Genomic DNA, 25,919 nt, shown 5'->3' on the forward strand with positions numbered 1-25,919 from the left:
ACCTAATAATTTGATCTGAATCTTCGATGAGTCAATGCAGTTACGTCTTAAGTATTATTTACATGTTAGTTAAGTGCTAAGTGAAGTAAGAAAAGTAAAGCAGCAAGGGAGGGGGCAAAGGAGATTGGATGTTTTAGACATTTAAAATTCCCATCAAAAGAATTACAAGTGGTTCTATATGGCATGCAGAAAAGAGAGCAGGAATGAAGCTGAAGAGATGACAGGGCCAGAGGAACTCTGTACACACGGCTAGAGTCTGCATTTTATTTTACTGTTGATGGGGAATCATGAGCTGATTTTCAGTGAAGACAGATGTAATTAGATTTTCTTTTAGAACATTCTATTTGGCAGCAGTGTGGAAGGTAATTGATGGCAGGGGATGCAGACGTGTTGAGATGGAATTGTGGAGCCCCTTGCAGTCATTAATTCAGGTGAGGGATGATATGGTCTAACCTATTTCCGAAAAGCTCTATTTCTATTCTCTTTCTTCTGCTGTCAGTTTTCATCACCCATTACCACGTCACATCCTCCTTCAGGAAGAATAACTGGGGATGCTGAGTAGTAACAGAAAACATCAACCATAGTAGAGCTTCACAAACTTTTATCATAGTTAGACCACTTCAAAAGTCAAAGTGGTATTTTTCCAGAAGGCCCATGGACAGAACCTCCTCCCCCTTAAAAAGAACGGAATGACCTCTTCTGATTTGACAATCCAGGGGCCACCTCACTTCTCTCAGCAGGTATTGTGCCTACCTGTCACTTTGTGCTTTTTCAGCAATAGAGTAAAAAAAGCAGCAGCAAGAAAAGAGAAGAGGAAGGTGGCAAAGGAGCAAGGTAAGGCCCTTTTCTTGATCTCAGTCATGAGTAAAGAAGAATAATTAAGGCTGCTGAAAGAAGAGCAGGACCTGATGAAATCCTGTGGTCTGTTACTAGGTATCAAATTTTACAAAGGAGATTTAGAATAAATGGAAAAATGTCCATGGATATTTGCTCGTCTTATTTGTGGAGGAAGAGCTCTCTCTTTATGCTCCAGCATACACCTGATGTGACTTAGCACAGGCAAACTCCTTCCCACAGGACAGTGGTTCTCAACCTTGGCTATACATCGAAATTAACTGAAAAATCCTTTAACAAAAATACTGATGCCTGAATCAAACCCCAAGAGATTCTAATTTAATTGGTTTGGCTGTGGTTCGGTAACTGGTCCTTTTATAGAGCTCTCTGGGTGTTGGAAACACACAGATGAGCTGAGAACCACTGCTGTAGAGCAGGGGTCAGCAAACGTTCAGTAAAGCACCAGAGAGTAAATATTTTAGCTTTGTGGGCCATATGTTCTCTGTTACAACCACCGTACTCTGCTGTTTTACAGTGAAAGCAGCCACAGACAATATGTAAATGAGTGTTTCAATAAAACTTTATAATATTTATAAACATAGACAGTGGGCTGGATTTGGCCCATGAGCTATAGTTTATTAACCCTGTCACACTCCAAAGCACAGCTGGATTGCCCAGATACTGAATTAGGTAGGGAGAAAATAGGAAAAATATTCTAGTTTTTAAAAGGCATTTGGAAGAATGTTGTAATTTAATTTTAGTACAATGAGATATATTTCTGAGTTGCATTTCATAGAATTCTTGGGTAAGGCATTTTATTTCTGGGGCAATAAAGTTTCGATGGTTAATAAAAATTCACTCTGCCACCCTGCCATTACTATCGATTAATAATGACAACATACTAGGCAACTTTTCATCTGAAATCTACCAACAAAGGGTCTGAATTTAAAGTCTTGGTTCAAGATGAATTAGTCCTAACTTAAGGCAAAGCTGTCAGGTTATGTCTGGGAAGGGAGAGGAAAAAAAGAAACACGTAGACTATGAATGCTCATTAAACCTCTTTGTTGTCTGACTTCTTAGGAAGACTAGGTGTGACTTTCATGTTTTTCAGAAAAAAAATTTAATAAAGTATAAAGGAGAAAAAACTTGTAACATGCAAGGATAACTAGAAGGGTTAGACACAAAGAATAGACATTTAGCCTTAGAACCTGAACCGGGACAGAAACAATTAAAAACCAAATGAGAAAAGGGTTTCCATCAGGACAGGGAGGTAAATGGGTGCACTGATATATTTTATGTGTTCTCTAATTTCTCTCAGTAGAATTTAACCATGAGCCTGTTTTGCTTTTTTGTTGTGTTGTATTGTTCGTTTTTAATTCTACATGGGAAAGAGGTTCTAATTTATTCTATTATTTTATGCTGGAGAAGGCAAAGACACATCAGAAATGAACTTCTGCCTAATATTTAAGACACTTTCCTGTCATTACTGGTTTTATCCCTCTCTAGGAAAGAGCAGTCACATGACAGATGACTGCAAGTCACACTCCTTAGACTCAGGCTAGATGAAGTGTGGGGTTAGGTTGTGCTCACCTTTATCCTGTCGATGTTGGCTTCCATCTTAAGCTGCTCTACCAGCTTCCTGGCCTGTGCTATGCTGGCGGTGTTGTTGCTGGCCATCGGAGTGTTTGATAGGTCTTTCAGAAACACTAGAAAAAAAATGATTGTATCAGAGAATTCATGAGCCAGCAAACGTGCAAGTTCAACACAACTAGAGGATCTCAAAGCAGTGGATGTAGCCAGGCCCAGCTGCTCCAGCCCTCTCCATCCTCAGTTGGCATTACATCTGATTGGCAGGCAGACCAGAGAATGAGGTTTGATTTTCCAGTTCTTCCTATTTCCCCATCCCTTCTTCAAAGAAAAAAAAAATTTTTACCAAGTTATGTAGAATAAGACACATTGCCACATTAAGAAAGCAAGATATTCAAGTTATTTTAATTCATAAGTTCAAAATGGTAAGGGTGACAGTGTGAATTATTATTATTGCTGCTGCTTGCTGGGTGTTACTATTGTCAGAAACTATGGTAAGTGCCCTTAGAGGAGGAATGGAAGGTTGGCAGAGGGGAGGATGGTAAATTATAAGCTCCTTCAGGACTAATATCACTGCTTTAAATGTTCTCCCAATGGGCTCAAACCCCATCCTTCTGGTCAACTATGACCACCTCAGTGTATTATACTACAGAGACACTATAGTGGGAGGCTTGGTTTTTCAGTGTCACTTAATCCAGTATTGTAAATAGCCATTCCTCCCCATTCTATTTGAAATTAAGGTGTGAGTCACAACTGTCTACTATACTCATAATTCCTCAGGGACACATCTTCATGCCAAGTGGGAGGGATTGCCATGCTTAAATTGTTAAATATGTCAATGAGTTCACCAGTATTATAATAAAGTCTAACAAACTTATTAACTTATTTCTTTTATAAATCTGGAACATAAACATTTTGAGAGTAGAGTTCTTGGCTGGGCATGGTGGCCCACGCCTGTAATCCCAGCACTCTGAAAGGTCAAGGTGGGAGGATCCCTTGAGGCCAGGAGTTTGAGAGTAGAGTTCTGTTTCTAGGCAGATTGTGAGATGGTTTCTTTGTCTCTGCCATACCTCTTTCTCCATGTGGCGTCCCACCCTTTTCAAATCCTATCCCATGTTCATTTCTCTTCTAATCCTTTCTTGACACAACATCTCACTTTATAATTGTTGTTCATCTTGGAAAATATCTTATTCTCAATGCCCATTTCCCCAATACACTGAACAAGTCTTAATTCATGTCAAGGTGTCATATGCAATTTTCGGACCATCTGTGTAAACATGCTCCTTGCGATTGCTGATATCCAATAGTAAAGCAATACCTAAGTGCTTTGATTTGACTAGAGTACATGACCCAAGAAACAGAAACATTAAACACTGCCTCAGTCAATACTAATGGAATCTTGTTCTGAAGATATTATATAAAAAATAATGACTTCTGCTAGCTTTGGGCAATCTTTTTACCAAAGAATGAAGTAAGATCAGATCTTAAAAAAAAAAAAGAGAGAGAGAGAGAGAGAGAGAGAGAACACACAGAAAAGCTGGAAAATAAAGAATAACCCTAACAAGTTCTGTACATAGATTTTTTTTTTCACCTACCAACTGGAATCAACAAATAATTCTTGTCTTAATGACCAAAAAGCAAAAGTCTATACATGATCTCTTTTGGTACTTATTTCTTGATATCTAGTTCTTTAAGACAAAAGAAGAAATTATGTATAACTCTCTGTAAACATACAAGTCCCGTCACAGAGAATGTTACTTCATAAAGAATACTGCAAAATAAGCCACCCAACAGCATTTACAAAATAAACTGGAAGATAATTAATTGTTCCCTCTATTTATTTTCAAAGAATTTGGAGACAATAAAATGGGAGGGAAGATTGAAGTTACTTCTGAATTCACAGAGATCTCTGAACACTATTTTTATACATTTGGAGATCAAAGGAGGAAGAATAAACAAAACAATAAAAGGAGACTTTAGCAACTATTATTTCATTGGCATGGTTAGGACCCAATCACCATAGCCTCCCAGGGAAATTATATGCCCCACAATTAAACAAACATCTAACAGCCTAGGAAGACTTTATAGGGCCAAGATAGAGCATTGACTTATTCAGTAGGGTGGCCTGACTCTTCCATTCATCCAATGTTGGAAGTAGCCACAATCTACAAGCCCCTGGATGCTGTTCAGTGAAGCTAACGTTTCTGCCAAACTGGAATTCATTCATCACGTTAGAATGCAGACTATCACAGAATTACCAAATTCTTATTGGGAGTTACTCTTCTGTCCTGAATCTACACCAGAGTACAGGGTCACCTGTGGCAGAGATCACAACTTGCCTTCTAATACCTCTTTTTTTCTTCATTAGTAACAATACGTTTTTTCTTCTTAGTGGAGACCACAGGAACCTTGAATTTTAGCTAAGTATATTTTGCTAAAAGATACACTCCAAGCCTCCCTTGCAGCTAGGTATAGTCACATGACTAAGTTTTGGCCAATGAGATTTAAGCAGAAATGTTCTTGAAGGGAAGAGGTATATGCCTTGTCTCTCCTTCCTCCTGCTACTGGCCTGGTAGGCATCTGCACTGATCACAGAAGTCCATCTTGAACCTCTAGAATGATCGCTACACTAGGGTGAACAGGAAGGATCTGGGTCCTTACTGACTTTGTGGACCCACCATGCCAACTGTGAGAGCTACCTTTGATATGAAAGAGAAATAGGTGGTATTTTATTGATACCACCATTATTAAGGGATTCTCTGTCATTGGCCAACAGACCTGGTATTAACTGAGTATAAATGACTCATTATTGTCATTCAAACATCAAGGAAATTCTGTCCCTCAAGGCCTTTCCATGCTCCCTGGGTAAAGCTGTGCATGGCCTGAGGAGGCTGAGATAGAGAATATATTGGTTCCATTGCTACTGTAACATCCTACTACAAGTTTAGAGGCTTAAACCATTATCATCTTATAGTTCTGGAGAGCATTAGTCTGAAATGGGTCTCACTGGGCTAAAATCAAGGTATAAGTCGGGCTGTGTTCCTTTTTGAGGCTCTGAGAGTCCACTTGCTTTTATTTTCCAGCTTCTGGAGGCTGTCAGCATTTCTTGGCTCTTGGCTCTTTCCTCCGTCATTAAAGCTGGCAAAGGTGAGTGGAGCTCTTCTCCTATCACATCACTCTGATCTCCTCTGAAGTCACATCTCTCTCTGACTCTGACTTCTCTTCTGCCCACCTCTTCCACTTTTAAGGACCGTTATAACTACATTGGGCCTACCCAGATAATCTAGGATAATCTCCCTGTTTTTAGGTCAGCTGATTAACAACTTTAATTCCATCTGCAACTTTAATTCTTCTTTGCCATGTAACGTAACATAATGTAATGTAATGTAACATATTTCTAGGTTCTGGGGATTGGGACATGAACATCTGTGGGGGATTGTTATTCTGCCTATCATGGAAGAGGGACTCTGTATACGCAAGGAAGGGAAGTAGGGAGGTGGGAAGTTGAGGTGGGGAAAGAAGAAGGATAGAGCAGGAGTCTAGAGATGCAGGAGAGAAAACCACATTTGAAACGGACTAAAGAGAAAAAGGAAACCTAGGCTTTGATTTGTGCTCCTAGTTTTAGGCAGCCACACACTGAATGTCCTTGTTTTACTGTACGAACCAGGCAGAATCGAGTGCCACTTTTAGAATCAATTAATGCATTTCCCCCCTTTTCACATCCAGCTGATTTCCCATAAAAGCAATGAAAAAATCCCCTCCTGAAGACTGAAAGTATTGTAAAGTACTAGGCCAGGGTTCCAAAGAAGTGTTTATTTCCCTAAGAGGTGATAGAGCCATTTGGGTGATGGGTGAGAATCACGGAAAATGGATACTGGATCTATTCTGGGTTTAGAGTCACTTAGTGGGGGATCTCCACAGGCCAGAAGCTAAAATAGGAGCAAAAGAAGGACACCAGAGAGCAGAATCAACTGGTGAAGAAGTAGGACTGGAGGAGACAAAATGGCAGCCAGTGTCGGTGAAGGGGAGAGAGGAGGACGGTCGCAGTTGCAGACACTGGGGTGGAGCTGGAGCAGTGTGAGGAGACTGAGTTAAGCCATGTGCGCCCCTCTCTGAAACTGTACACATTTTGATGCTTCATTCCTTTCTACCCAATGGTTTTTTATTCTTTGTGATCAGCCTTTTCCCTTTTCTTTCTCTTTTAAACGGACCACAATATAGAATGTACATCCATATATTCATTTGAATTTGCTGAATTATCTGATAAGTTCTTAATATATTCTCTTTCTTCCACTTTCTCGAAACATCAGACAACATCTGAATATTAGTTGTTAGTTGCTTTTGATTTGCCCACATCTAGTTTTCAGTCCATGAGCATGGCCCACAATAGACAATCTTCCCTACCGCTACTGTGAATCACAAAATTCCAATTTTGAATACTATGTTGCTAGATCTTTTAAAAACAGATAATTTTCTGAAGTTCATTTCCTTATAGACTTTTTGCTCATGTTGTGACTTTTGCAGAATTTGAAGGTCAAGCAAACTAAATACTACACCCCAAAATGTTAAATGCATGGTATTAAGAAGCAAGTGGCTTTGTATATGTTATAAAAGACAACATACGTGCATCCATGCTTTCCAGATATTTCCTGAAACACCAAGTGATGTATCTCTACTCCTGGTTTATTTGAATTTGTTCAAACCTTATAAAGCTGACTATTGCAAATAAAACAAAGAATATATTTTTTTAAAAAAGACAAAGCAATTTGAGAGAAAGAGGAGAAAACCCATTCCAATTTTTAAGTGTGTAAATAAGAAAAAGTTTGTCTTCTAAGTTTGAGGTATCTGGACCCTGCATCACACACACACACACACACACACACACACACACACACACACACAAACACACATACACACACACACACACACACACATGCACCCTCCACCTATGCTAAAAGAAGATATCTACACTGATTTTCTTTTTTTAAAATTGTGATAAAATGCACAACATAAAATTTGCTATCTTAACCATTTTTAAGCATATAGCTCAGTGGTATTAAATACATGTATATTGTTGTGAAATCATCACCACCATCCATCTCCAGAACTCTTTTATCTCGCAAAACTGAAACTCTATACATTTCAAACAATAACTTCTAGTTCCCTTCTCCCCTCAACCCTTGGCAGCCACCATTTCTACTTCCTGTCTCTATAAATTTGATTACTTTAGGTATCTCATAGAAGTGGAATTGTATAATATTCATCTTCTTGTGACTGGCTTATTTCACTCAGCATAATGTCTCTAAGGTTTGTCCACTCTGGGGCCTGTCAGAATGTCTTTCCTTTTTAAGGCTGAATAATATTCCATTGCATGTATACACCACATTTTCTTTACCCATTTATCTATTAATGAACACTTTGGTTGATTCCATGTTTTAGCTACTATGACTACTGTGAATATGGGGGTCCAAACATATATTCAAGACCCTGCTTCCAATTTTGGGGTGTTATACCCAGAAGTGAAATTGCTGGATCATATGGTAACACTTGCTATTTTCATTTTTGTTTTTGGTTTTGGTTTTTTGAGATGGAGTCTTGCTCTGTCACCAGGCTGGAGTGCAATGGCACGGTCTTAGCTCACTCCAATCTCAGCCTCCCAGGCTCAAGTGATTCTCCTGCCTCCCAATTAGCTAGTATTACAGGCACCCACCACCATGCCTGGCTAATTTTTGTATTTTTAGTAGAGATGGAGTTTCACCATGTTGACTAGGCTGGTCTTGAACTCCTGACCTCATTATCTGCCCACCTTGGCCTCCCAAAGTGCTGAGATTATAGGCATGAGTCACTGCACCCCACCTTTTTTCATTTATTTTATTTTATTTTTTATAGTAGCTATCCTGATGGGTGTGAGATAGTATCTCATTTTGGTTTTTGTTTTTCCCTAATGATTAATGAATTGGGCGCCTTTTCATGTGTTTATTGGCCATTTGTATTTCTTTGCAGAGATGCCTATTCAAGTTTGTTGTCCATTTTTGAATTGGTTTTTGTTATTGTTGTTGAGTTTTAGGTGTCTCATTATATTCAGGATGTTGATTCTCTATCATAGATGTGGTTTACAAAAATTTATTCTTTGTTGAACTGTCCTTTGAAGCACAAAAGTTTTACATTTTAGGAGTCCAATTTATCTATTTTTGCTTTGGTCACCCATGTCTCTGTTGTTATATACAACTCCAATGTCATGAAGCTTTTGCCCTGTGGTGTTTTTTTTTTTTTTTTGAGACGGAGTTTCGCTGTTGTTACCCAGACTGGAGTGCAATGGCACGATCTTGGCTCCGCCTCCTGGGTTCAAGCAATTCTCCTGCCTCAGCCTCCTGAGTAGCTGCGACTACAGGTGCGTGCCACCATGCCCAGCTAATTTTTGTATTTTTAGTAGAGACGGGGTTTTACATTGTTGACCAGGATGGTCTCGATCTCTTGACCTTGTGATCCACCCGCCTCGGCCTCCCAAAGTGCTGGGATTACAGGCATGAGCCACCGCACCCGGCCTGCCCTATGTTTTCTTTTAAGAGTTTTATGGTTTTTAGTTCTCATGTTTAGGTGTTTGATCCATTTTAAGTTCATTTTTGTTCCCAGTGTTAGGGCTAACTTTATCCTTTTGCCTGTGGATATCCAGTTTTTCTATCATGATTTGTTGAAAAAGGTGGTCCTTTCCCCATTGAATTATGGCCTGGATGCTTGTGTCCTCCCCTGCATTCATATGTGAAAGCTTAATTCTCAATATAATGGCATTTTAAGGTGGACTCCTTGGAAGGTAATTAGGTCATGAAGGTGGAGTCTTCATAAATGAGATTAGTACTCATATAAAAATGATTTCTTCCTCTCTCTAAGCCATGTGAGTAAACAGGGGAAAAACAGCCATCTGCAAACTAGAAAGGGAACCCTCAGCAGAACCTTATCATGCTGACATCTTGATCTTGCACATTTAGCCTTTAGAACTGTGAGAGATAAATGCTTATTCTGTAAGCCACCTTGTCAATGGTATTTTTTAATAGCAAAATTGAGTCAGAGAAATGGTCTTGGCATTCTTCTCAAAAGTCATTTGACCATATATGTAAAGGTTTATTTCTGTGCTGTCTATGCTATTCTATTGGACCACATATATATGGATTGTCTGTCTTTATGCCAGGGCCACACAGTCTTGACTATCAGCATTGCAGTAAATTTTGAAATCAGAAAGTGTTGAGTCTTCCAACTTGTTCTTTTTCAACATTGCTTTGGCTATTTGGGGTCCCTTGAGAATCTACATGAAATGTAAGACAGATTTTTCTATTCCTACAAAAAATATTATTGGGATTTTGAAATGGATGGCAGTGAATTTGTACATTGCTTTGGCTAGTATTGACATTTTAACCATATTGTCTTCTAATTCATGAATGTGGGATGCTTTTTTCCATTTATTTACGTGTTCTTTATTTTTGCTGAATAAGTCTCTTACCTTCCTGGTTAATTCTTAAGTATCTTATTCTTTTTGATGCTACCGTAAATGGAAATGGAATTATTCTTTTTTTTTTTTTTCACCCAGGCTGAAGTGCAGTGGTGTGATCTCGGCTCACTGCAACCTCTGCCTTCCCGGTTCAAGTGATTCTCCTGCCTCAGCCTCCTGAGTAGCTGGGACTACAGCTGCGTGCCACCATACCTGGCTAATTTTTTGTATTTTTAGTAGAGACAGGGTTTCACCATACTGGCCAAGCTGGTCTCGAACTCCTGACCTCGTGATCCACCCACCTTGGCCTCTGAAAGCACTGGGATTACAGGTGCTAACCACCATACCTGTCCTATTTTTCTTAATTTCCTTTTCAGATTATTCATAGTGTATAAAGATACTACATTCACGGATTCTTAACGGAGAAGAACAAAGTTTTCTTCTTCTACCTTCACCCAAGTTTAAAGTAACCGCATACAATAAGAAGTCTCGTTGAGGAAAGGGTAATGCGCTATGACTTGTGATGCCCTGGAATTTACCTTTGTAGGGCCCACTTGGCTTTGGAGCCACCAGAGGACTGCCCCAGAGGCATGCCCAGCAGTAGACTTCACCTATTCTAGGAGTTGATGGGGCAGAGGTAAACGGAGTCAGTGTAGGTTCACTTGGGGAAAATCTGGATTCCTGAAATCACTTCTGGGATCCCAGAACATTTCTGGAAATCATCTGGGGTGATGATCAAAGGCTGGATAGTGCTAGAGAGACATTCTTTGGTCCAACAAGCTGTTGTGAGCCCCGCAGTTGCCAGCACCTGTCAAGTACTGGGTCATATGGCAACCATGGCATAGCACGGAACGCATGTGATTACACTTCTTTAAATTTGAATCAGAAAAAAATCGCACCAAAGGTTGCTTCTTTCAGAATTCTACAGCCAAAATGTCTCTTAAAACTTCTAATAATCTAACTGGGTCTGGTGGCGTGTGCCTGTATCCCAGCTACTTGGGAGGGCTAAGAAGGGAGGGTGGTTTGAGTCTAAGAGTTTGAATCCAGCCTGGGCAACACAGTGAGTCCCTGCCTCAAAAAAGAAAGAAGGAAAGAAAGAAAGAAAGAAAAGAAAAAAGAAATAAAATTCAAGTAATCTGCTATCTGGAAATTCTAATGGGACTCAATCTTTTCTCAAAGTCCCGTACTAGACTTACTGGCAGTGGCAAGCAACCAGGAAGGTACTGCCTCTTATGAGGCATTTGGAAATGTGTGGGCTTGGTTAGGGCTATGACAATAACTGGGGGTGCTACTGGCATTTAGGGTGTAGAAATGGAGGCTCTAATGCCTTGTAGTATGCCAGTCAACAATGAATTGTGCTGCTCAAAGGCCCATAGTACCCTTACTGAGAAATATGAAAGGATACCTAAAAAATAGCCATAAAGTCATGCATGAAAAATCTGCTCCAAGAAAGCACTCCACACGGAAACTTTCAACTAACAGGGTTTTTATATTCTTATGTCTTATAATCCCTATTATCTTCTCAGTGATAGTAAGTGGTAAGTGTTCATAATTCTCATTAGTAATATTATGCTTTATGGATTATCTGGTCCCTGCTCATTTAAAATAGAGCAATCTCTTTTGGGCAATGTACTGGCAGAATGAGATTATCTCGGGTTATATTTGCCAGTAAGCAAAACAGATACAAATATCAAAAGGCCCTGGAAGAATGATAGGAATTGTGTATAACAGATTGATAGAATTCTGCAAGAATGCCCTAATTATCCCACCTGAATTCCAGACTGAAGAACAATACAGAAGGAATTTTATTCTTTTCAACTGATGAGAGGGGTATAGACACCCCTCCCATCCATCCAACAAGGAACAGGAAAAATAGGCCTGTTATGGAATAATAACCATTAGAGGAGATTTCATTTTCTAAAAATACATTCAGCACTTTAATTTCTTTCAGAAGGAACTTTTCTGTTAAGAAACCATACAATCTTCTTGTCATTTGGGCTTAGTAATAAGCACACAACCCCTTATTTCTGTGGCACAAAGATAAACAAATGTTTTGATAATGGGTGGAGAGAGTGTAGGTTAATTGTGGGAGAGTCCATCCTTTTCACACTTTAATGGTGTTTTCCAAGGGTGGCACCGAGACAGACTTCCCTAGGGTCTGTAATTTAAGTTACAGGACTTAAGTTCTCAGGACTGTGTTTTGGTATTTGCAGTAGGTGCTGAGAGATTTTGTTTTATGTATTTACAAGTTAGGATTACATTGACAAAAAACCACTTTTTACGTCTAGAATACAAATTGGAGGTTTATAGTCTCTCAACCACTTGATAACATTTTTCTTATGCTTGTTTGTCAGTCAGCCACATCTCTGGTGACTGGTTATAAGTTGCTTTTGAATTAGCAGATGAATTTCAAAATATTCCAATTTAGAATTCGTCAGAGCTTCTGCAATTAGTCATCTGGCTAAAAGTTTTTGTTAACTGCTCATAACCACAACCCGTGTTTATTTTGGTCATTTTCACCACTCACTTTTTTTTTGATCCCTATTCTAATTCATTCTGCAGCAAGTAAGTAAACCATCATCAAATTGCTATTTTATATACGAACATATGCTATATTATATATCTACCAAATGGTGTATACATGCACACAACATAAAATTGATCATATTTATATACATTCATTAGATTGGTATACAAACTAATATTAGATTATATATACTAGAATACTGTTAATATCCATTCCTCTAAAGGGCTTTCACAAACAGAACTCTAGTGAACCTATCAGTAGTGGCTGCGATGTGAATTGTGAATCAAGTCATTATCGCAAAATATCAGCCTGCCAGGTTTCAGGGTTGCTTTTGGTCAGGCGCCTTTTTCTATTGCCAGTTCACCACTTTGACCTGAAAATACTAAAACAGCACATTTCAATCTCTGCTAATGAGAAAATACTAATTACTTTTGGTTTCTCAGTCACGAGGGAGATTTTACATCAATAAAGATCTATTGCGATGCTTATTGCTTCTGTCTCAACTCTTACAAGCCCCAGAGAATCTGGGTGGGAATCCACCTTGCACACCCAGTCACTCTTTCTCAATCATGTCTTTCAACAATTAGGAAGTCACAGAGATCTTTTAGGTGTCATGATGTGCTGCTGGTTTCCTCACTTGCCTTGGTTCATTTCTGAGCAGCAGTGTGGAGATTTGAGGTGGAGACTAAAAAAGGAGATGAGAATAGACAGGGTGGGGGCAGGTGTGTGTAGGGTGGATGTCTATACCAACAGGCATGGATGGACAAAGGGTATGGAATAATCTTGAACCCCTCCACCAAGCTTGCATTTGAAGAGAGGAGGGAAGGGAAGGAACAGGAAGATACCCAACAGTGGGCAGCCTCCAGGGGTTCACAGCGGGGCCAGACACAGAGAGCTGGATTCACTCTACAGTGCTGGCTAAGGTGAAGAATGGATTTGTAAACTAAACAAAACAGGAACTTTCCCAGTGCCTCCTCACTCCCTCTGTCCCCGCTCTTCGCTCCTCGTCTTTTTAGTGCTTTTCACAGAGATTTGATTTTACAGGCCAAAAGCTTTGTTCTTTCCTGGAAGACCAGGAATTCACACTAATATGAAGATTTGCTTATGGACCAAGAGCTTCGCCATGTGCCAGGCACTGGGCCCAGGGCTTTAACGCATTACCTTGTTTCATCCTCACAGCTCAAGGGAAGTGAGCGCTGCATCCCTTGTGGAAGGAAACTGAGGCTTAGATTAGGTCAGCACATTCATCAGAAGGGTGTTTCAGAAGTAGTCTCCCCAGGGAAAGATTTTCTTTCTGTTCTTCTCAATTCACATTTTCAGAGGCACCAGACTGATCCTAATCTGGGGTCTCTGGTATATCTGGCCACTTTCACAGACATAATAGCAATTTTATGGTCTGTATGGCCACAGGGAGAGCAAATACAAATGAGGACCAGTGTGGAAACCCCAACAACCAAACCTGCTGTGGGGGTCAAGAAGGAAGAAAATGACCCAAGGGAGCAACATACCAACACAGCAACCTTAAATCCATTCTGGACTATTTCCATGCGGTTTTGCTGGCAATTTGCCACTTACCAAATCGGGAGAGAGACAAAACAGGGTATTTCTTCCCTCAAATCAGCATGGGAGCCGTCTATACTGTGTGGGTGCAGAGTAAGACACAACACAGCTTCCCTCTCTCACGCAGGTGCCAGAAGCCATCATTTGAAATGACAGCTCTCTGCTTTCCAGTATAAACTGCTGGTTTTGAAAACATTAACCTTACAAGATGTAGCCTTCCTCTTGGAAAGAGGGTCATTGGTTAGCTGCTTGTAACAACCTTGACAAAAAACAGAGTCCTTGAAAAACGTTGACTTCAAAGTCACGGATTTCACAAATTTTGTAAAATGAAATGAATAGGCCATTTGCAACTTTAAAATGACATGTAAGCTTTTAGTTTTCATCTGAGACTTGGATAAGGAAACAGCTTATACCTATAAATGGGAGCGGGCATTCTTAGATGCTAGGTGGACTTTGTTCACTCCAAGGAAAAAAGATTAATACTTTGAACAGTGTACGTTGGATTTTTAGTCCCGGAAGCCCAGACCATGAACCAGCAGGATTCCAACAAAAGTAAAGTAATGAACTAGTTTCCATAAAAATGGTTCCGTTAACCTATGGATGTCTAATACTCTGCAACAGCAGGTAGGGGGATCTGACAGGCAGCAGCCTTCTGCCTCCTTGCGGGAAATTTTCTATTGGTTAATTAATTTCTTTATTTAAACAACAACAACAACAACAACAACACTCCTTCCATCCCAAATCCTCAATGTCTCTCGAACCTCAGGCAGCCCCTGTAGTTCAGGGAGACTACCCTGGCAGAGCTTCAGTTCCATTGCTCAGATGGTCTCCTAGGCTTCCCAAATCATAACACGAGAAATCCTTTGGTGAACAAAGAGATGCTGAGCTCCCCAAATAGGAACTGGACCTCTTCTACTCCCTTATGTGAAATTCACTTTCTTTGCCATCACTGTGTTGTTTGGAAGTATTTCTAGCGATACAACTGACACTAAGTATAATAGTGAGAAAACATGTGCCAGGAGACAGAGGAGCTGGATTCTAGTTCGCTCTGACACTCCCAGCTGTTTTACAGTGAGAAAATGATTTAATCTTTTTGGGCCTCAGATGCTCAGCCATGAAGTGGTGATAACCAATGCAGGATTGTACATGCACGCCTAATGTTTCTGACAGCATGTTGTAAATTATGAAGGAGTAGGAATGAACAGAAAACAATGACCACCACTGTTTACTGAGCAACTGCTAAGTACTGTGACCTAAGACATTACATGCATGATCTCCATTCCTCACAACAAAGAACAAGAAGAAAGAATCATGAAATAAGAATGGCAAAGGGAAAAAATCTCTGGATATAACCAATTATGCCTCTATTAAGCAAGAACTTAATGAGCAATCCTAAGGGGGGAACCTATCTGGGGGGAGCGTTGTTAAATCTTTACATCCAATTTTGAAATTTCTAAGTTTCATGAACAACCTATTAAAGAGACGGTGATTATGTTAAATTGTGGTTTAAAATTCATTAACGAAGATTTACTGTGTGCTTAAATGTGTGTGACCTAGAAGCACACGCACACGTTACACTAAGTTTTTCTAAGGAAACCATCCACTGAACGGATGTGAGAGGCTTTGGATTACCTCAGTAATTCTGGAAGGCATTTTCATTGTTTGTAAAGGCTTCCTGCGGCCACGGAATAAACTTGTAAGCCTAGCACCTGAGGCTTCCATAACTGGCTGCTCCCTTCTCCCCTTCAGGCCTGTATCTTATAGATAGATGCTCAGCAGAACATCTGTCTCCTTTTATCAGCTGAGTTCAGGGAGAGCTGGTAGCACACTTTTTCCCAATTCACTTTTAAAACTATTATTTTTTTACAAAAAAAGTTGCCATTTTCAGAAAACTGAAAAGCATAGAGATTCAGAAAGCAAAAATCTTCTACAGCCCTAGCACGTATAGACAACCAGGTTAATCTTCACAGTAATTTTTCAAGTGCTTTTCCCACTTTGGAGTGCTTACACTTTTGTGTCTAATATCATGTGGTGAAGGAAATATTAACTAACATACATAATCATTTGTGGGGCCCTGCATAAATGCTGACCTGGGATGATTTCTCACTATCTACAAGCAAGATTTACCACCCCATTCCATTTCCTTTAGAGAATGAAGTTATTTTAACTTTTCCCCATTACTCAAGGGTCAAACTTTATTTTCGCATCTTTTAAGGCTATTAAACATCTCTGATAATGTATCGTACAGAGCCACTTTTAGTCTCTCAATCAATACTGTTTTTAAGATGACTTCTCTAGGTACTTAAAATAAATGGTTATGCCAATATCCCTTTGATAATATATAAGAAATTAAAGATGAAGGGACAAGCAACCTTTCCTTTTACTTGCTCACCAACGGCATAGACAGCTATATCCTGTGGGAGGAGAACCAAGAAAAGGGCTGTTTTTACAGAAAGGCTGTTTATCTGCCGTCTCCAAAGGGTGAAAGGAGCTTGTTTGAAAAGTTGACTTGGTGACCAGGAGTTTATCCTACATATACTTTTTTTTTTTTTTTTTTGAGATAGAGTTTCACTCTTGTTGCCCAGGCTGGAGTGCAATGGCATGATCTCGGCTCACCGCAACCTCCACCTCCTAGGTTCAAGTGATTTTCCTACCTCAGCCTCCTGAGTAGCTAAGATTGCAGGCACGTGCCACCATGCTGGGCTAATTCTTTGTATTTTCAGTAGAGACGGGGTTTCTCTGTGTTGGTCAGGCTAGTCTCAAACTCCAGACCTCAGGTGATCCACCCGGCTTGGCCTCTCAAAATGCTGGGATTACAGGCCTGAGCTACCATGCCTGGCCACACATTCTATTTTTTTTTTTAAGTCGGTTTTATCAAGGTACAATTTATATACATTAAAATTCACAGCTGGGTATGACAATTCACATCTATAATTCCAACACTTTGGGGACCAAGGTGGGAGGATCCCTTGTGGCCAGGAGTTCAAGACCAGCCTGGGCAAAAAGACCAAACTGTCTTTACAAAAAAATTAGCCAGGCATCGTGGCATGGATCCTGTAGTCCCAGCTACTCCAGAGGCTGAGACAGGAGGACCACTTGAGCCAAAGTTTGAGGCTGCAATGACCTGTGATTGTGCCACTGCACTCCAGCCTGGGCCACAGAGTGAGACCCTATCACTGAAAAATAAGAAGTAAAAAATCAACGAAGTAAAAAAAAAAAAAAAAGTGAAAGGGGTTGACAATTGTGTATATATAGTTCCTAAACCACTATGATTGCAGATGCTATTTTTTTTTTTTTTTTTTTTTTGAGACGGAGTTTCGCTCTTGTTACCCAGGCTGGAGTGCAATGGCGTGATCTCGGCTCACCGCAACCTCTGCCTCCTGGGTTCAGGCAATTCTCCTGCCTCAGCCTCCTGAGTAGCTGGGATTACAGGCACGCGCCACCATGCCCAGCTAATTTTTTGTATTTTTAGTAGAGACGGGGTTTCACCATGTTGACCAGGATGGTCTCGATCTCTCGACCTCGTGATTCACCCGCCTCGGCCTCCCAAAGGGCTGGGATTACAGGCTTGAGCCACTGCGCCCGGCCTGCAGATGCTATTTTAAGGAGCTATTTAACCACCTCTGCTGCTCACCTTCTTCCTTTTCTCACCTACCCTCATAGAATGAACACTTTAGAGACCAGTGCCCAGGTACTGAGAGCACTTCCAAGAAAGCAAAGGCTGTGAACTTGACTGACCTTACTTAACATATACCATGGAGTACACGGAGTTCTTAAATCTTAAGTGTTCAGCAGGACCCAGAAGCATCTTGCAGAACTATCTATCCAAAACAGTAATCCCTTTATAACCACTGATTTAATACACCTAACTGACTTGAATTTAGAAAATTCATCCCAAAGCATGGAGCCCAGAGTGGCACTGAGTTTTATTTAACAAGTTTGGTCCAGTTCCGGTGGCCCCTGGAGACTCATGGGAGGGAGGACTCTCCAGGATGGGGCTTGAAGATTTTTCTAGGAATTAGCAAGTTAGAAAAATGGCTCCTCTACAAATTTATGCCACTGAGCCTTAAAGAGAGATGAAATATGAGGCATTTAAAACCCACTAAACCACAACTCTGATTTTGCAAATAAAAAACTTAAGGGACAGCGTGATTATATGAACTGCCTCAGAAAATGTAGCTCTTTCTCTCCTGCTCTCCCTCTAGCCCTGTGACCTGCCTGCTCCCACTTCGCCTTCCGCCATGAGTAAAAGCTCCCTGAGGCCTCCCCAGAAGCCAAGCAGATGCTGACGCCAGGCTTCCTACACAGCCTGCAGAACTGTGAGCCAATTAAACCTCAAAGAAAAAAAAAATGAAAAGAAAACATAGCTATAACACAGTGTCAGAACAAAGGACTTAAACTCAGGTTTAAGACACCTGGTTACATGCACTTTTTACTGTCTCAAATGTTTCTAACATTTTGCCATACCCCCAAATTGGGAGCATTATTAAGGTTTAGGTTTCTCACCAAATTGCTTTTCTTCCCTTCCAAATGTAGGGTCTCTACTAGAGAAACCCTGTTAGGAGAATGGATGGGTGGGAGTCTGTGAAATAAAAATAATATCCTACTGTCCCTGTTGACCCCTCCCTTCCCTGTGGTGATCACTACACAACAGTGAGGCATTCTGACGTATTAAGTTTAAAGAAACTGGCCTGGAACTTCCACCTTAGTTATCATTTTTGTGCACTGTTTTATAAAGATGAAAAAGCCAGCTAATTTGACTACAAAGGCTCCCTGATTAGTGTGTGAATAGTATTTGCTAAGCAGGTCTCTGCACTGCAATAAAATAGGTTTAATGTTATACAAAGGAAGAAACAGATAATTGTGTGGATCTCCAGGGAGTTTTTTAGAGGACAGCTCTTTTTTATAAATGTGGTGTCTTGCGATGAAGATGTGAAGGGAAAGATAGAGGGGCATGGAAATAGCAGAGACATGAAAATGCTTAATGAGCTGACAGTCCTGGCACCCCGAGGTCTGAACTGATGTTCACATAGAGAATGCAGGAGTCCGTGTGGGGTAACATGGAGGGTACTGAATGCTGAGGCTGAAGGTCTGGTTTTGACTTTCAACTTTGCTGAGTGATCATGGATGAGTCATCCCCCCAGGCCTCAGTTTCCCCCTCTGTAAAGTGAGAGTACTGAGGTAAATGCCTGCTTGATTCCTTTCTAGTTCTTTGTGTCAGTTTAAGAGGTCTGTTGTAGTTTTATTCCTATCACTGCACCAGTGAGTCCCACAGCCCTGGGACTCTTTCAGTGTAGTAAAGTTTCAGCGCATACTCCAAAATGAAATGTACAAGGAAAGTGGATGACTATGCAGAAAAGCCTGAAGACCCACAGAATTCCAGTTGGTTGGAAAGCAGATTTTAAGCTTTTCATTCTTGGGTGTTCATTTCCTGGCTTTCAAGATCACTCTCACTGTACCCTGACACTAGTGATTCTTTGACTCCAGCAGGACTTCCATCTATGGAGCTTACTGCCTTTTCTCCAGCCCTCAAAACCCTCACAGTCTCATGTACTGCTTTACCAGGACTCGAGTCCAAAGCCTATCACGGAACCACTCCCTTTTAACTCACAGCAATCTTGCCTCTTTCTTTCTCCATGATACTGGCTGATAAAAACCCCGGTCCTGGTTGGATGCAACTCTAAACCTATTCTGCAGCAACTAGAGTGCAAAATAAGCACATATCGTGAGAGCTGGTCTCATTTAAAATTCACAGATATTAACTTCAAGTGGATCCTCAATGCTATCCGGCTTTCCTTCCACATTTCCTCATGGTTTTCACGTCTTCCCTTCTCTCCTCAGACCTCTGATGTCTCCTGTCTCCTCATCCTCATTCTCAGCTAGGGAGCTTGCTGCTTCTTTCACAAAGAACATGGCAGCAAGAAGAACGCCCGCACTCTCCGATGACCGACTTACCTGCATCTGCACTTCTGTCTACATAAGCTGTGCCTTCTCTTCTCTTGCGGTGAATGAACACTCCTGCCCCTGTCTTACGGCAGCCCCTGCACTCGAGCACTGGCTCTCATTTTCTCTTGCTCACTAAAGGACTAGATTCTTACACTTTTTTTCCCGGTCCTTTCTGGTGTCATTAACTTGCCTCTCCACCTTACTGAAGCAATGCCATCAGAATATAAACATCTAAAATATCTCCCATCTTCAAAAAATAAAAGGCAACAACAAGAAAAATAAAACCTGTCCCTTGATTCTGCTTCCCTGCCCCAGCCAGTAGCCTATTTTTCTGCTTTCCTTTGTAGACAACTTGAAAGAGTTGCCTGTCCTCACGGTGTCCACTTCGTCTTCTTCAATTCTTTCTTACATCCACTATAAATAGTTTCCGCCAGTTCCTTTCCTGAAACAGCATTTGTCCAAGTCACCAGCAAATCCAACTTCCAGTTGGCCAAATCCAATGATCACTTCTCCATCCTAATCTTATTTGACCCCTGTCTTGGTTTGCGGTGGCTGCTGTGACAAATTAACACAAGCTCGATGGCTTCAAACAATGTTAAGTTTATTCTACAACAGTTCTAGAAGCTAGAGTTCGAAATCGGCTTCACTGAGCCAAAATCCAGGGACCAGCAGAGCCATGCTCCTGTCAGAGGCCATAGGGGAGAGTCCATTTGCTGCCTCCTCCAGCTCCTGATGGCGACTGGTGTTCTTTGACTTGTGGCCAGTTCTCTCCAATCTCTGCTTCTATGGTCATATGGCCTTTTCCTCGTCTGTTTGTCATCTCCCTCTGTCCTCTCTTATAAGGATACTAAGGACTGGATTTACGTTACCCCCGCCAGGATAATCCAGAATACTTTTTCCATATCCAGAGCTTTAACTTAATCACATCTGCAAAGATCCTTTTTCCTTATATTTAACATTTATGGATTCTAAGGATTAGGACTTGATTTATTTTAGAGACCATTTATTCAGGCTACTACAACCTCCCAGCACTATTTAACCCAATGGATTGCTTCCTTTTTCTTAAGCAATTTCTTCACTTGACTTTGGCGATCTGCTCTTTCTTGATTCTTTTACCAACCAGTTATTTTTATTTATTTATTTTAGAGGCAGGGTCTCCCTCTGTCCCCCAGGCTGGAGTGCAGGGGTGCAATTAAGGCTCACTGCAGCCTTGACCTGCTGGGCTAAAGTGATCCTCCCACCTCCCAAGTAGCTGGGACCACAGGTGAATGCCACCATACTCAGCCCAGTCACAATTCTATTTCCTGTTTCTATGAGTTGTTTGACTATTTTAGATACCTCATAAAAGTGGAATCGTACAGTATTTATCTTTTTCTGACTGGCTTATTTCACTCAGCATAATGTTGTCAAGGTTCACCCATGCTGTAGCATCTGACATGATTTCCTTCTTTTTAGAGCTAATAATTCATTGTGCATATATACCACATTTTCTTTATTCATCCACTGATGGACATTTGAGTTGCTTCCATCTCCTGGCTGTTGTGAATAGTGCTGCCGTGAACATGGCTATACAACTATCTCTTTGAGATCCTGCTTTCGATTCCTTTGATATATATCCAGAAGAGGCACTGCTGAATCATATGTTAGTACTATTCTATTTGTAACTTTTCTGAGGTGCCTCTGTACTGTTTTCAAAAGCAGTTGAGCCATTTTATGTTCTCACCAATAGTTCATAAGTGTTCTGATTTATCTAAATCCTCACCAACACTTGGTATTTGTTTCTTTTTTTGGGTTATTGTCTTGCTTTCCTGTCAATTCTTTCTCAGACTCCCTTCCCGGTTTTATTCATCTCTCTGGTCCCCAGGTCTCAGATTGTTTGCACTTTATTCTTTTTTTTTTTTTGAGATAGAGTCTTACTGAGTCGCCCAGGCTGGAGTACAGTGGTGCGATCTTCGCTCACCACAACTTCCGCCTCCCGGGTTAAAGTGATTCTTCTGCCTCAGCCTCCCAAGTAGCTGGGATTACAGGCACCCACCACCACACCCAGCTAATTTTTGTATTTTTACTAGAGATGGGCTTTCACCATGTTTGTCAAGCTTGTCTCGATCTCTTGACCTCATGATCTGCCCATCTCGGTCTCCCCAAGTGCTGGGATTACAGACGTGAGCCACTGTGCCCAGCCTGCACTTTATTCTTGTATGTTGACACTCACCCCCCTCAGTGACCACATTTATTCTCATCACTGTAAACACTCTCTCTTTGCTTATGTCTCCCGATTTTATCTTAGTTACAAATCTTGGCTCTCACCTTTGGCCCATATATCCACTGCCTACTCACTGTGTACGTGAGTGAGCACCTCTCATTTGACATGTCCCAAACCAAATACTTCTTTTCCAAATCTGCTTCTCCTATAGTCTTTCCCATACAGCAGTCAACAGCAGCTCAATTTCTTCTGGTTGCTCAGATCAAAAACTTTTGAGAGTCTTCTCGTTGCTTCCTTTTCCTTCACATCTCACCTCCAACCTACAAGCAAACCCCTTGACTCTTCCTTCAAAATATAATCAGAATCCAACCCCTTATCCTCATTCAACTGCTATCACACTAGCCTGGCCACCTAGATTTCTTTTTTGCTTCCCCGCTCCCCCACCTTTTTTTTTTTTTTTTGAGACAGAGTCTTGCTCTGTCACCCAGGTTGGAGTACAATGGCACGATCTTGGCTCACTGCAGCCTCCTGAGCTCCCAGGCTCAAGCAATGCTCCCACCTAAGCCTCCCCAGTAGCTGGGACTGTAGGCACATGCCACCACCATGGGATGGTGCCATCCTGGCAATAATGAGTTCTCACTTTGAGTTCAGGTGAGATCTGGTTGTTTAAAAGAGTATGACACCTTTCTGTCTGTCTGTCTGTCTCTCTCTCTCTCTCTTCCTCCTCCCTCACTCTATGTAATGTGCCTGCTCCCCATTCTCCTTCCACCACAATTGGAAGCTTCCCATGCCCCTCACTAGAAACAGATGCTGGCACCATGCTTCCTTACAGTCTGCAGAACCATGAGCCAATTAAGCCGCTTTTCTATATAAATTACTCCCCCCTCCCCCCGCCATATACTTCTTCACAGCCACACAAGAATGGACTAACACAAGTGATTCACTTAACAGTGAAAGGTTGCCTTCAAGGACTCATATTGTATCTTCCTGTTTTGGGGAAACACTTCGGAGGCAAACCAGAAACAGGTTTTTCAGATCAAGAGACAATAGAGAGCTCAGGTAATGTGACCAAGGTCAAGAATGATGACCAGAAGCCGAGTTTTGTGTCTCTGAGAACAAGAGCCACCACTAAGAAACCCTAGGAAACAAAGTCCTTTTTCACGCTTGTTAATTACTGTGAAAATGGCTAGTTTCCTCTGTAAAGTTAGGCCAAGGATAGAGCTCTCAATTGGAATCATTTTGCCTTGATGGGGGTATGAATTAGTGAGGCTCCTGGTTACTGTGTCCCTCCTCACCAAGAAATATAGATGGGCTGGACAAGGCCTTTTTTGTCGCTGGAATAAAGCACAGCTGATGCTGCTAAGAGAAATTAGCATGTTCTGGCTATATTTGTACAGTGCATTAACCAAATATGCCAAAAGCAACACACAAAAGGGACCCAGGAGACACATTCATGCCTGATTAGGGCGTCGTTTGCTTGGCTGACAGTTATTCAGGGTCACATGGCTTGAGGCTAAGATGAACAGGCCACCTTACAGACAGCGAGTGGTGATTGGTACTCTGCACAGAAACATACTTTGGAATTTCTAGAAATAGATGTTTTTATTACCGGTGAACTTAAAATTAAGGTGATGTAGTTTCTTCTGGCTGACAAGAACAGATAATATCATCCTAGCAAATAGTTTTCTAGAGGCACTAAGTTTCCGATAGACATTTTCATTTATCTAACTGGCATCAGAGCAGCCAGCTTCACATCACTTGTGTTTTCCACCCTATTAAGGGTAGAGGGATCAAGGAAGCTCCTGCAGCAAATGGATTTGGTCTTATCTCATCCTAAAAAGTACTGTAATGTCATGAAAATCAAGCCAAAACTGAGAAGGAAGAAGAGATAGAAATGACTTTTTAGTTTTAACACCTCCCTATTCATTAACCCCACGCACCTCCAATCACGTTTGGCTCAGGTACATACAGCTTATATTTATGACTAATGTCTGGTATTCTTTCATTACCTTTGGCCTTGCTTGGAGGAGTACATCCTGCTGGAGCTGCTAGAGGGTTCTGTGATTTATGGATACTCATTTCAGGAACCCTATGTGTCCTAAAAGGCTGCTTAGTGCCTCTTGATTCTCAGCATCCTTGCATTCTTTTCACTTCTGCAGCAAATGTTAGATGACTCATGCAGATATGAACTGCATCCACCATTGGGGGTAGATGGGAACGGGATGAACGGAAACAGTCCGTGGCCCCATTTCAGCAGCTATTAAAATAGCTGGAAAGGAAACAACAAGCCGCCCTGTATCTAAGCCAGGTTACTTGCTGGCTAGGGCTGTTACTGAGGTAACTCCTGACTAAGCAAATGAGCCTGATTCATTTTACAGAGGTCTAATTAATACTTTGCCATTATAGAGTCACTTCAAATTCCCAGGATTTGGTCCTACAAACCCTAAGGTTGGTAATCTCAGTTGCTTGGGAAATACTTTCTTTTCTTTCCTTTTTTTTTTTTTGAGATGGAGTTTTGCTCTGTTGCCCAGGCTGGAGTGCAGTGGTGTGATCTCGGCTCACTGCAACCTCTGTCTCCCAGGTTCAACCAATTCTCCTGCCTTAGCCTACCGAGTAGCTGGGATTACAGGCATGTGCCACCACATGTGGCTAATTATATATTTTTAGTAGAAATCGAGTTTCTCCGTATTGGTCAGGTTGGTCTTGAACTCCCTACCTTAGGTGATCCACCCGCCTCGGCCTCTCAAAGAGCTGGGATTACAGGCATGAGCCACCGTGCCCAGCCTGGAAATACTTCTTATTCCTGAGCTTCCATGTATAAATAAATGACAGAGTAGAACCTTTAATAAAAGTCTTTAAAAATGCCTAAGTTATAGTTTGGTGAGAACGAAGAAAGCACATCATTTTAGACTATGGCTTAGTTCTCACTAGTTACTGTGATTGTGTGGAGGCTAGAAAAAGACAAATACCCAGTAGAGACTTCAGAGGAGACTTGGTATTTCCAGGAAATGTGTTGGGGTCATGACAAAAACCTCAGGATTCTATTTACACAATGGGATCAGCTTATCTTTTCTTCTCATTGTTTGCAAAAAAACCAAAAACAACAACAAAACCACCAAAAGACTGGATTTCAAAAACTTTCAGCCTTTCTTTACATAACAGATCACTCTTCCTAAACATCTAGGTGGCCTTATTTAATCTAACTGGACAATTGAACAGAAATCCTGCCAGCCCTCTGGGCCTACTTTCCTTTCAAATCTCAGTGTCATCAAGAGATTTCAGGCTTGCCTGTTTAATGTACCAGGCAGTGCTTGGAGCTAGGGATAAAATAGGGAACGAGGCACAGCATCTATTTTCAGGAAGCTTACACTCTAAAGGTACAGACAGAACCAAAAATAGGGAATTTCAACATGATATGATTTGTACTAAGACAGGAGAAAGCCCAGAGTATGGTGCAAACACCTAGAAGAGGCTTTTTATTTTTTTCAGAAAGAAAGAAAATTTTAGTTTATAGTACTAATGTGAAATATAGCAATCTGTTATATTGGATAAGAATTTTTATCTAGCTAATAAATACAAAGCTCAGTATACTTCCTCAGTTAGCAGGGAAGTGATATAAATTGATATTGGATCCTTGGCTATCTGATGGAGATAAACTGGAATCACAATTTGAAACAATGACATCGAGAATCAGACCTGCCTGACTTTTTTGATACGGAGTCTCGCACTGTCGCCCAGGCTGGAGTGCAGTGGCACATCTCAGCTCACTGCAACCTCTG

At 41.1% G+C, this 25,919-nt stretch overlaps 1 protein-coding gene across 2 annotated transcripts in view; it reads right to left on the reverse strand.

Moving 5' to 3' along the window:
- The window catches only part of GNG2 (G protein subunit gamma 2), a 113,241-nt gene that overhangs the window by 18,807 nt on the left and 68,515 nt on the right, over nucleotides 1-25,919 (reverse strand). The window contains exon 3 of one of the 2 annotated variants that reach the window (XM_010341080.3): nucleotides 2,425-2,540. In XM_010341080.3, coding sequence (XP_010339382.1) covers nucleotides 2,425-2,511 — 87 coding nt within the window. In that variant the 5' untranslated portion in view covers nucleotides 2,512-2,540. Of the gene's footprint in view, nucleotides 1-2,424; nucleotides 2,543-25,919 lie in introns of those variants that run through there. The other variant, XM_074393932.1, reaches the window with a different exon arrangement.

Source organism: Saimiri boliviensis, chromosome 2 (assembly GCF_048565385.1).
Source record: "Saimiri boliviensis isolate mSaiBol1 chromosome 2, mSaiBol1.pri, whole genome shotgun sequence".
NCBI classification, from domain to species: Eukaryota; Metazoa; Chordata; class Mammalia; order Primates; family Cebidae; genus Saimiri; species Saimiri boliviensis.